At 42.4% G+C, this 14,327-nt stretch overlaps 1 protein-coding gene across 3 annotated transcripts in view; it reads left to right on the top strand.

Moving 5' to 3' along the window:
- Positions 1 to 9,769, top strand: part of LOC137376775 (zinc finger protein 271-like) — a 78,716-nt gene extending 68,947 nt beyond the window's left edge. For all 3 annotated transcript variants that reach the window (XM_068045781.1, XM_068045780.1, XM_068045782.1), the window contains exon 2: positions 6,643 to 9,769. In XM_068045781.1, coding sequence (XP_067901882.1) covers positions 6,675 to 7,913 — 1,239 coding nt within the window. In that variant the 5' untranslated portion in view covers positions 6,643 to 6,674 and the 3' untranslated portion in view covers positions 7,914 to 9,769. The remainder of the gene's footprint in view (positions 1 to 6,642) is intronic.
- Positions 9,770 to 14,327: the final 4,558 nt, after the last annotated feature.

The following is a 14,327-nucleotide window of genomic DNA, read 5'->3' as shown; positions in this document are numbered from 1 at the left end:
CTGGTCCCTGTCCGTCTTCACCTCACTGCAGTGCCCACGTTTAGATGTTGTCCTTTCTTATAGTGTTCCAGTCATGCTGTCCCACACCTGGGCCTCAGGCCGTACTATCAGTTATCAGCCTGCTGAGCTGCCTGGCTTTTCTCCACTCCTTATCCTGGTTTTTTCAATCTCCTGGGCTATGCAGAATGAGGAGGTCAGAGACAACTCCTCCATCTCCTCCCCTGCTGTCCACACAGCATAAAGATAACGTGATTTCCATCACGGTGATGGGCACTTAGCTCATGGCATTGTTCAGGTGTTAATGTGTTTTCCATTCTTGCCAGGAACTGACCGTGATGCATAATTTCAGTTAACTTCTGGCATTGTCCAGTTGTTAATGTCCTTCCAGCTGAGTAAGGGTTTGTTGACTTATTCCTCCTATGCATCGAAGTTAACTGTTTCATGTCCTTCAGTTCACTCACTGTGATCGACCTTGCCCAGACTGAAAAAGCCTCCAAATTTTTTGGAATTAAGAGAAAACACATTTGTCACACATGACAATATTACAGTGGCCCAGGTCTCAATGCTAAAGTTTTACTCTGAGCCGTTAAAAGAAAAAAATTGGAAATTACTTCAAAAATTGTTTGACTTGTGCATACGGTCAACATTTAGAACAAAATAGAATACGTAATTATTCTGGTGTGTGACACTGAACAGTTTCATTTTTTTCTTTGGAATCTTAAATACTTAATGAATTAAACAATGTGTGGATATAATTGTTTAATAAATTAGAATGATAAATGGAGAACATAGCCAGCCAGGATTATTAAGAGGACCTCTTAATATTTTATTACCAAAGCAAATGCCCTACTTTAATTTGCTATTTACCACTATTATTTTGAAAGGTGATTGCTCAATTTTAATAGCAACAATTTTTACTTGGATATACATTCATACAGCACAAGCTTGTGGGTTCACACCCCACTCGAAGATTCGAGCACACAAACTAAACTTACACTTCAGACAGATTCTGAGTTTTCCAGTGGGCTTTTAAAAAAAAAAGTTGCCAGAAAACCCCGAATCTGTCTTCTGAATTTGGGAAACGGCTGTTCCCAATGTCAGCAGTGAAACTGGCTTGCGCTGTTTTTTAAAATAACTGACCAACTATCTTCTGAGTGTTCCACTCTCTGCAAATGTCAGAGAGAGAGAGAGAGAAAAAAGGGGACAGAGAGGAAGGGAGACAGAGAGAGAAAGAGGGGAAGACACAGTGGGGGAACAACACAGAGCGGGGATACAGGCAGAGAGAGAGAGAGAGAGAGACAGAGTGATCAAGATCACTCCTGACAGAGGGACATCTATCCGGAATACTCCACACCGCTACAACAAGTGTGCAGGCAAACATTGCCAACTGTGCAAGCAAAAAAAATGCCAGGTATCTCACAAAATCAGTGTCCAACATAGTGACGAGAAATTGTCAATAAATTAATCTTCTCATTTAAAGCTTCTTCACAAAAATGTACATTTGTTGTTTTGATTAATAGATGAATTATTACTGCCTTTATCTTTCCGAAATTGTATCACCTGCCCCCTATGTAAGACAAAAATTGTAATGTGCCTCCCCACCCCGATACAAAAAGGTTGGACAATCGTGATCAAGAAGATAGAACATGTTTTCAAGGAACAGTGGTCCAAATGTAACTAAAAATGGAGACAAGATTTGTGTCTGCAGTTTCCTGCACAGTATGTTACCAGTGCCAGCTGTTAGAGGAAATGATTGTGGGATAATAATTTTGTATTTGGGACCAGAGTGCCAGCAAGGATTTTCAGCCAGTAGATCTTATGTAGAAGGACCTTTAAGGAAATGAAGAAAGAATCCAATTAGATGGGAATCTAGACCATAATTCTAAAAATGTGGAGAAAATTGCATGTATCACAATGTAGGACAACTGTGCGCTCAAAAGGAAAAAGCAGTGTATAATGTGTGCCTGCACATTAAATGGAAATCTATATTGAATTGCAGTGTCAGCCTGTCAGACTTGTGGAAGTTAGGCTGCAGGAGAAGGAACTAATTACTTACTGAGTTAACTGAACACAGGAATTAAGGGTCAGTTGGCACATTGAGCTGCAAAGTAGGCAGGAAGGAAACTTGATGTATGGATTTTTCAGGTTGGGAAAGTGGAGAATTCTCAGGGGATATAGTGGCTATGGAGCAAGAGTAAGAAAAGGAAACCAATTTAAGGACCAACAGCTCAGATTCTTCAAACAAAAGGAAGTGAGCTGGGAGACAGAAATTGACTAAGATTAAGAAGTGAAAGGCCAAAGAATGTCAAATGAAACACAATAGAAGAAATCTACACAAGTTAAAGTTAATCTGATACTTCAAAATTCATTGATCAGACCACAGTATGGGTGTGTTTACAATCCACGTTCAGCAACAGTGCAAAGCCATTTCAGCTTTGTACCAACGCTGCACTGGCGGTGTAACTCCATAGGCAGGACCTAACCTGATTCTGGTATCACACTCAAGCAAGGAGCAACTATGAACTATAAAAATGAATTAACCTCCAAAAAAATGGACACTTTTGCTACCAGACAAAATGGAGTAAGAGGTCAGGTGAACCTCTCCTGTACTGCGAATATACATAGTGACTGCTAGAAATTGAATCCATCATGATGTCTAGACCAGTCTTGAAGAAAGCACTAGAAATGCTAATGGCCCCACTCAATGTTAATGGCTATCTTTTTCAACCAGTTGGACTAACAATGACCTTTGCAGTCATCGAGTCTCCAGAACCAAACTCTGGATAATAGGTGTGACCAAACACCACTTTAACAAGATGAGCAACATTCAAACACCATTGTCTAACAATGGCCATATGTTCAGAAATATTGTATGAAAACACCAGGGGAGAGTAACTTTGGGCACCTGATAGAAACCAAGACTGATGAGGTGTTTTACTTAAATAAAAACTTCGACGCAGAAAGCCAGAGCAAAGCAGAGAAAGCCAGGAGCTGAGAGAGATCTATTGCAGCCAGGAAGAAGACCCTGCCGAATACCATCTTTATGAAACTACCTAGAGGCAGAGACGAAAAGGTGACTTTTGAAAACTCCCCATCTGAGAGATTGAAGATGGATTTTCATCATCGGACTATAACTGATATTTAACCAAAGAAGTCTGCAGCCAAGCAACCGTCCACCTAAAACTGTCCAAAGATTGATTCCAGTGAAGCAGGAGAAAAGGAAGAACAGGGCTGCATTGTTTCAATTTTACTCCTTGGAAAACAAACAAGGTTTCACAATGAGCTCTTTTTTAAAAAAAAAACACCAGACTTAAATGTATGCTATCCTTTAATCTCTACCCTTGTGTGTGTGCATGTATATGTGTTTGGGTGAAGTTGTAGATTTTGGGTTTTTGTTTAATAAACATTTATTTTTGTTTAAACCTACGAGAAAACCTGTCATTTGTTTATTTATTGACCGTTAAACTGCTCAAGGGTTAAAACACAATTCTAATTTTAAAAAAACACTCCGGTCAGTTGAGAGGTGAAAAGGGAAAGCACCCCTATCATTTCCTATCTGTCCATAACACTGGGATATTAGAATATTACCCCTGCAGGGGAGGGGGTAACATAACACACTGGTTTGACACCACATTTACTGTAAATGCAGTGCCTGGGTGCTCATCGTGCACCTATTCTGACAGGCAGCCACCCATTTTATGCAAGAAATCTAAGCCCTGAAACTGTGGGGTATGCTCCTGCTACTCAGTGATCAGTTCCTGCTCTGCCATATTTCCACGATAGTGGAGCAGGATAGTGGATATTCAGGGCTCTAGTATTTTCCTATAAAGTACATGTGGGGATGGGGTTTAACTGCATTGGGTGTGGTCAGGACTTTGGCACTACTTTGGTCCTGGTACTTGGTAGACCTGATTTTCACAGGACTGTGGTGGGGCTACTGGGATTTGACAGCATGGGGAGTGCCCTTTATTCTGGCACATTTGTGAAGGAATACCTGGGTTTGGAAGAATTTAAGAGTGGAATATTGGGCTTGGCTCACTTGAATTTCTGGTGTCTGTGAATATTAAAGGGAAGAGCAGGGCATGAGCCTTACAGCACAGAAGGGGAAGGGAATCCTGGGTCTGGCAGCTCTGGAAAGCAACCTCCAATGCAGGTACTGGTGTTTTGTGAAACCTATCTCTTTGACCAAGTTTTAGTCACCTGTCCTAATAGCTCCTCCTTTGACTTTGTTAATTTTTGTCAGATTATACTCCTGTGAAGTACTTTGCAGCTTTTTACTATTTCACAGGTTTACATAAAGTTTTTGTTGTTGTATCTGTATTTCTAAAGGTCTCTTTCTGTTCCTGTGGTTTTTGTGTTCCTGACAGGCATTAAAATTAGAATTTTACATTTTCCAGTTATGAACCAAAGATAGATGGATGATAAGTGTTTCTGCTTTCAATAATTGAACTCTTTTTAAAAGAACTCAAATTAGACTGAGAAAAAACACCAAGGGCTGACATTTACCAGCCCTTCGACGTCAGGAGTCGTGACGGGGTGGGGCGGGGCATGACCCCCGACACCGAGGAGGCCCCACCGCATTTTACCAGCAGCAGCGAGGCCTCAGTGCGGGCAGCAGGGCCTTCATTTAAATATTAAAATTAATTAAGATGCAAATCAACTTACCTTGTCCCAGTAGCCGTCCCACGCCGGTTTTACAGCCACCAGCCGCAACTGGCACGCCTTCGAAACTCCATTTGCAGTACTGAGGCGCGACACTGGTGGGGAGGACTGAAATTATCAGGGCGGGCAGGAGCTTGGAAAACACTTTTTATTGGCTGTGGGAATGGTGGGAAGGGGTTGAAGGGCAAATGTGACGAGGTTGGAGGCGCTGTTCAACCTGCCATTTGATCTTGTGTGGAGGAAAATTCCTTCTTCTGAAGACTTGAACGCATGTGAGAGCAGCAGGGAGAAGAAGATCCCAAACAGCCCTATTTCATGCCACTCAGGATAGGAAAGGGGTCTGATGAGGCCCCGCTATGCTGAATTGTGCCTTTCATATTGTCATGGAATGAGATGACAGCTTTGGTGGACATCCGATCTTTGCTAGTAGTCTGAAGGGACCACGTCTGCTGATGAGGTCAACGGCTTTGGTAAGACCTACGAAAGCAACGTAGAGGGGCATCTGTTGTTCGCGGCATTTCTCCTGCAGCTGGCGAAGGGAGAACAGCATGTCAAAGGTGGATCTCTCTGCTCGAAAGTCTCACTGTGCCTCAGGTTAGACAGGCTCAGCCAGCTTCTGCAGTCTGTTTAAAACGACTCGAGCGAAGACTTTCCCCACTATGCTGAGCAGGGAGATTCCACGGTAGTTGTTGCAGTCACCGCGGTCACCTTTGTTTTTATAGAGGGTGATGATATTGGCATCGCGCATGTCCTGTGGTACTGCTCCCTCATCCCAGCACAGGCAAAGCAGTTTGTAGAGTGCTGAGAGTATAGCAGGCTTAGCGCTCTTAATTATTTCAGGGGTAATGCAATCCTTCCCAGGGACTTTTCCGCTGGCTAGAGAATCAATGGCATTACTGAGTTCCGATTTTTTTGGCTGTACGTCCAGCTCAGCCATGACTGGCAGAGGCTGGGCTGCATTGAGGGCAGTCTCAGTGACAACATTCTCCCTGGAGTACAGTTCTAGGTAGTGCTCAACCCAGCGGTCCATTTGCTTGCGTTGGTCAGTGATTGTGTCCCCTGATTTAGATTTGAGGGGGGCGATCTTCTTGATGGTTGGCCCAAAGGCTCTCTTAATGCCATCATACATTCCTCTGATGTTTCCAGTGTCTGAGGCCAACTGAATATGACTGCATAGGTGTTGCCAGTAGTCATTTGCGCAGCGCCTGGCTATTCTTTGTGCAGCTGTTTTAAGTGCTACGGATGTTAACTCGCTGGGGGCTTTCTTGTAGTTCAGCAGTGCAATGCGCTTAGCGGCTATGACAGGTTCCAGCTCTTCAAAGTGAGATTGAAACCAGTCTGCATTCCGCTTCACGCGTTTGCCATAGGTGGTCATAGATGACGTCTCTGATGTGGGCCCACTTGCTCTCTGCATCCCCTGTGGGAGTGTTTTGAAGGGCTTTTTCAAGTGAATTTAGACATTTTTGAAACAGCTGTGGATAAGAAATCCTGCTCGTGTTGATGCGTGGGTGGCCCTTCTGCTTGGAGTGATGCAGCTTCTTTGGTCTGAGTCTAACCTTGCTGCACACCAGGGAGTGGTCGGTGTCGCAGTCCGCACTTTGGAAGCTGCGTGTGGTTTGAACGCTGTTTAAAGAGGCTCGCCTTGTGACGATGAGGCCCAGCTGGTGCCAACGACGTGATCTTGGGTGCCGCCAAGAAACCTGGTGACAGGGTTTATTGTGAAAGAACGAGTTGGTGATGCAGAGGTTATGATAGGTACACAACTCAAGCAGTCTCTGTCCATTCTCATTCATCCTTCCAATGCCATAGTGCCCAAGGTAGTCTTACCACTTACCACTGCTGGAAGTATAGGTGTGAGGGTGGAAGCTGGCGAAATGACATAACACAGTGACCCAGTAGCCTAGCCTGCTGACACACTATGGAATCTGTAGAGAAGAGCAGAAAATTGGGAGTAAAATAAATTATTGTTTTGTTTTACAGAAGGAACATACTACACAGAACAGAAAGGAAGAATGAACACTGCAGTTAGAGGCACATCACTGGCCGAAGAACAATTCCATGTAAGTGACTCGGGGGAAAGTGTTAAGTTTCTGACCAGTCTAACTCAAACTGAAAGCAGTCAGAAAGGAAAACTGTATTCAACAAACTCAGCTGGTCAGGGAACCAGTGCTATGCCACCAGAACTGAAACCATTCAGCAGCACCATTGAGAAGAGCATTTTGGAAGATGCAACCATTGGAGATTATTCACTGCAGGAGATGCAGAGACCTTCAACTTGTGGGGCTGGTAATAAGCTGACCACATTTCCAGAAGGTTCTGTGCAGGATGAAAGTTTTAAATGCTCCCATTGTGAAAAGACCTTCAAAGAATTATCTTCATTTACTGCGCATCAGCGCATCCACAAGAATGAGAACCCATTGAAATGTAAGGTATGTGACAAGGTCTTCATGCATTTGTCGAGTCTCCTGAAGCATCACCGTATTCACACAGGTGAGAGGCCATTCAAGTGTGAGGTGTGTGGAAAGGCCTTCTCGGTATCATCAAGCCTCTTGCAGCATCAACGCATCCATACAGGTGAGAAGCCCTTTCAGTGCGACGTCTGTCAGAAACGCTTCACCGAATCCTCTTCGCTCAGAACACACCAACACATCCACACGGGTGAGAAGCCATTCAAATGCTCCGAGTGCGGGAAGGGTTACAGCAGGTCGTCGCAGCTGCTAATCCATCAGCTCACACACACGGACGAGAAGCCTTTCCAGTGTACCATTTGTCTGAAGGGTTTCATTCAGTTCACCCATCTCACCAATCACCAGCGAGTTCACACTGGTGAGAAGCCATTCCAGTGTGACCTCTGTCAGAAGCGTTTTGTCTCCTTCTCCTCACTTGCATCACACCAATACATCCACACTGGTAAGAAGCCATTCAAGTGCGAGATGTGTGACAAGACCTTTACGCAGTCATCAAACCTCCTGAAGCACCGGCGCATCCATACCGGTGAGAAACCATTCAAATGTGAGGTGTGCGACAAGACCTTTACTGTGTCCTCAAGTCTCCTGAAGCACCAACGCATCCACACGGGTGAAAAGCCTTTCAAATGTGATGTCTGCTCAAAATGCTTCATTGATTCCTCTTCTCTGACCAGGCACCAGCGCATCCACACAGGAGTGAAACCATTCAAATGTGAGGTGTGCGAGAAGGTGTTCACGCTATCATCAAGTCTCCTGAAACATCGGCACATGCACACCAGGTAGAAAACCTGCCACTGTGACAACTGCCAGAGATGCTTCACCATCTCCTCTTGGCCAGGATGTGGCAGCACAGCCACACAGGAAGGAAACCATTCAACAGCTTCACATTTAGGAAGAATGAACACTGCAGTTAGAGGCACATCACTGGCCGAAGAACATACAGATAGCATTCATTCAAGTGTGACTGTCTCAGATTTTTTCACTGACTTTTTCTAGCATCAGCACATCACCATGACCGAAAAATTATTTGACTATCAGAGGGTAGCATTTCCGCTCATTTGCATTAGTAATATCACCGCAAATGAGGCAGAATCGACTGAATCAGTGCAGAATATCGGGGAATTTTATCTTTGACTAATGCCCAAATCCACTTGTGTTTGTGTTTTCTGCAATCTTCTATGTTGGTTCAAGATTCAGTTTGCCAGGATGAGGCCCACAAAACTGACCATGTCCCCACGTAGAAATTGCGAGATTATGCGATTGCACTGGTTCACAAATGAAAGCTCTTCAAATAATGCTCATTTTCTCAGGTGCACAGGCACTAGTAGGCAAGCTTTAATTTTTTTTCATTTCAAAATATGAAAGTTAGCAAGAAACAGACAGGTGTACACAAATGAAACTATTAAATATTACAGTTTTTTAAAGTCATTTTCAGTGATTTTAAATCAGATGACTCAGGTGGATTACTGGGCAGCCTCATTAAAATGCTTATTTTTGCTGATGAACCTATTTTCAGTTGTATTAATAGAACTGCAGCAAGTGACTACTTAAATACATTAAGGAATACTTTTTAATGGAAAGAAAAAGTAGAAGAAACAATTATGTTCTGTTTTGCTGCCAGATTGCGCTGGTTTATGGAAGATTTAACATTTGTAATTATGCAAATAAATGTTAGTAGAAACTTGAACTGTAACCTACCCAGTGCAATTTCAAGCACATTTTGTGTGCAATTTCCAGATTGCCCTACGCCCAGGTGTTTGCCAAAGCCTTCATCAGCCCACTCTCTACAGAATCGATAAAGGTGAGGAACCTTCCTGGATCATCTATCAGAATCACTAAAGAAAGACTTGCATTTAAATAGCCCCTTTTATGATTTCAGGACCTCCCAGAATGCTTTGAAGTGTAGTCACTGCTGTAAAGTAGGAAACAGCAGCCAATTTCTAAGCAACAAGCTCCCACCAACTGCAATGGAATAAATTACAAGATCATCTGTTTTAGGTGTTCGTTAGGGATAAATGTTGGGACAGAGAAATTAACACCAGTGCTGCTAAACCTGGGATCGTCATCCCCTTCTGTGTTATCAGGCCCACGTCCTTCTCTGACCCAATGGCATGTCAACATGGGAGAAGTCTTTCAAGTGGCACATCTAGTCACAAGTCCTTCATCCACTTGCCAACCACCTTAATTGTGGAAGTTGCAAGAGAAAGTTTAGCAATTCCTCAAAGCATGCAAGATATAAGAGGGCATCACAGTTGATCTTGTTGACGCCCTATTATAACACATGGGAACAGATAGAATCATATTCCAGTAATGTCAGTGCCTTGGCGGGGAATGCGAAACATCAACACATTGAACTTAAAACAAAGGAAGAATGTGAGCATTGTCGTGTAGAGGAGCAGATGGCACTACAAATGCTTGGCTGTCTGCTCTGCTCTGTTGCTGATGCATGTCTAGTTCCTGCAGTATTTGCTTGTTAGAAGCAGGAAGTGGATCTTTAATTTCTGACTGGATTAAACCAAGTGTGAACAGTTATTAATTAATTGCAATAGTCTTTTATTATGTCAGTGAAAAAAGTGTTTGTCTTTAATACAGATCCACTCTTGAATGTAACAGATTATTAAAGGAACTAAACCCAACTATCAAAAGTTTTTTTTTGCTTATGTGGATTTTCTTCAGCTAAAAGGTAATAGATTTATGAAAAATTTAGCATGGAAAGTCATTGAAGGAAATTGTATAAATTAGTCCAAGACACAAGCAGTGTTTCTAGAGAGATTGATGGATTTGGTGACGTATTCTCCTCCATTTGGTGGCCTACAGTACATTCCCAGTAGCATAAAAGCTCTTCTTCTGTTCCTTAATTCTAATCAAATAGATTCTATCTTTGACTCCTCAACTACGTTACCCTCTCCAGTGCTATAATAGTTTCTTTGACCAATGCTGCCAAACACTTCCTTTTTTTTCCCTTCCCTATCTTTCCTTGAATACCTTGTAGCCAGAAGTTCCCAATCTTCCCTTTCTTTGAGCCAGGCCTGTGTTGTTGTCACTATATCAGGGTGGCGCAGTGGTTAGCACCGCAGCCTCACAGCTCCAGGGACCCGGGTTCGATTCCGGGTACTGCCTGTGTGGAGTTTGCAAGTTCTCCCTGTGTCTGCGTGGGTTTTCTCCGGGTGCTCCGGTTTCCTCCCACAAGCCAAAAGACTTGCAGGTTGATAGGTAAATTGGCCATTATAAATTGTCACTAGTATAGGTAGGTGGTAGGGAAATATAGGGACAGGTGGGGATGTTTGGTGGGAATATGGGATTAGTGTAGGATTAGTCTAAATGGGTGGTTGATGTTCGGCACAGACTAGGTGGGCCGAAGGGCCTGTTTCAGTGCTGTATCTCTAATCTAATCTAATCTAAACCCAACTATCAAAAGTTTTTTTTTGCTTATGTGGATTTTCTTCAGCTAAAAGATTTATGAAAAATTTAGCATGGAAAGTCATTGAAGGAAATTGTATAAATTAGTCCAAGACACAAGCAGTGTTTCTAGAGAGATTGATGGATTTGGTGACGTATTCTCCTCCATTTACATAGGAAACATGTCATGTAGACTTCTCATGAACATTAGCAAGTGAATGCAAATACAGCCCATGATAAAAAGGTGGGTAGATGAGTTTCAGCTGTGAAAAGGGATGAGCTTGCTGGACTGCCTGCGCAGCGTCCTTTTTGTCAGCCTCCAGTTTGAGCAATTCCAGTTGGTGCAAAGTTCATCCTCTCCCAGTTGTAGCTTTCTTTATACCTCTAGTTTTTCTGTTCAGATTTATTTCTTTGCCCTAGGAATCCCATTGTTTGCTTCAGATTCAACTTCTGACCACTCTCTTTATCACTTTTTTTCCTACTGTATATGCTGCACCAGACAGGGATGTACCATCCATAAGAGCAAAGCTCAGGATCCTGTAGCTCCATTGTCTTCATCCATCATGATGAGGTGAAGGTAAAGAACAACCTGCCTATGTCTTTATGGGATGTGGGCATTGCTGGCAAGGCCAGCATTTGTTGACCACCCTAATTGCCCTTGACAATTGAGCAGCTTTCCAGGCTATTTCAGAGGGCATTAAAGGGTCAACAACGTTGCTGTGAGGCTGTAGTTACATGTAGGCCAGTCCATGTAACAACAACAGATTTCCTTCCCTAAAGGACATTAGTGAACCAGATGGTTTTTACAACAATGAATGATAGTTTCATGGCCCCATTACTGTGACTAGCTTTCAATTCCAGATTTTTATTAATTAATTGAATTTATATTCTACCAGCTGCCAAAGTGGGATTTGAACCAATATTCTCAAGGTATTAGCCAAGGTCTCTGGATTAGTAGTTCAGCAACATTATCACTATGCCACCATCTCCTGCAGGCTCATTAGTGCTAACTATCTCATATATACTCAAGTGGTCTACTTGTTTGCATTGCAAGAAGACTAAATGACCAGCAAAGGTCATTATCCCGAGTCCTGTTTGGTTGCCTGATCTACTCAAGGTGAGCTATGCAGCTGGCAGAGCAGTTCGTCTATCTGTTGGTGTGGGGTATCTGGTCTCCCTCCTGTGTTCATTGGCACTTCTTTACCTAGAATGTTTCAAAATGCTGATCATGTAACCAAATTCTTAAATCATCTTGAACTCTTTCCAAAAGTTTGTCCCTTAAGATCAGGTCACAAGGACCTTTTGTATGCTGTTACATTTCTACTCTCAAACCAAAGCTTCAATATTCAATTCAGTGAATGGAATAAGTAGATCTTTCCTTAATTTCTTAAAATTTTGCCTGTAATTTTCAGGCATTAAATCATACATTTCAAGAATCACAATGCTTTCCAACAACATATTTTGTGCTGCCACTGGACTGACAAGAAAACAATGCTTTATCACTTAGTGATGTTAAGAGATGACTTACCCACATATTTTCGCTCCACTTAATGGTGAAAAGCTAAAAATCTTGGCAGGAAGTACAGTATTGTACCAAGGTGGTCCAGAACAGTCCAAGGAGACTGGAGAAACTGAGGGGAACAAACAAATCTCTGCACAGCTGCAGAGGGCTGGGGAAGTCCCAAAAGTCCCACAGGGGGCAATAGAGTTAGAAGAATTTAAAAGGGCCTAGATAGAGCCAAAAATATTTAAAGGAGCTAAGATAAAAGCCACAAAAGCTGAAGGAAAAGTACCAGAGATATGGTTAGCTGAAATTTTTTCTAAAGATTTAAATAAGGACAAGGAAAGTTCCCAAACAGGAAAGCCAAGAGTGAAGGAGCTGCCTCACCTAGTTGAAGTGCCACAGGGGAGTGCAGTGGCAGCTGGACAACTACCTGTGAGCAGTAGTGTCCCAGAGGACATGTGGCAGATTAGGGAAAAACCTATGTCTGAAGGAAAAGGGAAGGTAACATGCCCTAGAGTGAACCACACTTGCGAAAATCACAAGAAAACTAAAAGTGAGCTCAGTGTAGATCTACTCACTGAAGAATTAAACGATCAGGTTTCAAATCCAAAACTAATCAAACCCAAAAATTTAGATTCAGAACTCAGCAAGAACAAGGGGCAGGAGGAAATTTCAGATGCCTCACAGGGGCTAAAGATCAATTTATCACCCACTATCACACTAGAAATATGAACTATCAATGTGCCAGAACCTGAATGCTTAAAGCCATGTATTGTGGAAGCAATAGTTAAGGGGTTAAAGCTTGTACAGACAGGGAACCTTGCAGCCAGCAGTATCAGAAATTTGCATACTACAAGCTTCACCAACAATCACATGGTCCTGGAGATTAACGTTCCCAAAGTAGTACAAATGGATGCGAGAGAAGCTACAACTCCATTTGACAACAGGCAACCAAAAGAAATGCAATTTTTTAATGATACCTCATCCAAAGGAAGGATGATGAAAAAACTTAAACTTGAACAGGAAATGTCTATTACAAGCAACGCCAGTTATAGCAGTTCTAAGATAGAAAAGTGAATGAAATGAAAGTACAGTAGAGTGACTCTATATCTTCTTTCTTTCTAAAGAATGAAATGAAATCCAAAGAATTTCATCCTTTCCCTTTTGGGGGAGTTGTCATACACACCAAGAAGTGTGATGATACAAAAATTATGAACAATATCTGAAGAGTTATAAAAACTGACTTTGTCTTTTAAAAGTGGACCTTTCTTTTAAAAAGTGAACAATGCTCCAAAATGGCCACTGAAGGGGAAAAAAGCAGTCTAGAGAGAAAAAGAAAAGAAAAGCAACATTCAGAAGCTTATTTCCAGCAAACCAGAAGGCACATGCCTTGCTGTAGAATTCTGCATCTACACTATACAACAGTGAACTAGAAGGGATCCACTGACTTCAACTGAACTTTCAACCAAGAGAGAAATCTATAATCACCTCAGGCCTGCAACTAACAAGAACTTGATTTTGAAGAGAGTTCAACCTCCCCGGAAACCTACCCCCAGTTACAATCATTTTCCCCCTTTTTCCCTCTCTAGCTGTCTCTTCTTGTGTGTGTGTGTGCACGAGCGAATGCGTGAGTGGATGTGGTTGCAACAATTTTGGGATAGGGCATATTGATCAATAAACAATTGATTTTCTGTTTTTAAACCAACAAGAAAACCTGTCATGTCTGTTTATTTAACAAAATAAAATACCAGGAGGTTAAATCAGAATAACAAAATACACTTGCTGCAGTCAGGTGGGGAGTTGAACAGTGGGAACAACCAACATCACACCATGTGGCCGTAACTCACCCTTTAAAGGTACTTTATGGACTGTGTTTTGTGATGTTCAGCAGTCATGAAAAATGCTATATAAATGCATGTCTTTTTTTCAGTCATTTAAGAGAAAATTGGATGGAACAATGGGGGACTGTGGGTTGCTTATGGATGAATCATGGTAGGCTAAATAAATGGAAAGGCAGATATTCAACTTTGACATGCGGTTGTTACAACAAGTTACATTAATTTCAAAAACAAACAATGCCTCTTTGAGGAAAACAAATAGGAGGGGAAGGTAGCAAGTGGAACAAGGAAGCTCGTTGAGGGTTTGGTGGCCTCTGGCCACCTTAACCCGGAGGGAAATCTGGGAGAGTGGATGAAGGTCTAAGGGTGGGGTAAGTGACAACACAGCAAAGGGGAAATGAGGATACAGGATGTAAATGAGTAGTTCAAAAGGGCAGAAGTAGGGGCAATGATAGA

This window comes from Heterodontus francisci, chromosome 13, assembly GCF_036365525.1.
Source record: "Heterodontus francisci isolate sHetFra1 chromosome 13, sHetFra1.hap1, whole genome shotgun sequence".
Classification (NCBI taxonomy): domain Eukaryota; kingdom Metazoa; phylum Chordata; class Chondrichthyes; order Heterodontiformes; family Heterodontidae; genus Heterodontus; species Heterodontus francisci.
Note: the sequence above shows the minus strand (reverse complement) of the source record. Positions and strands in the feature narration are given on the sequence as shown.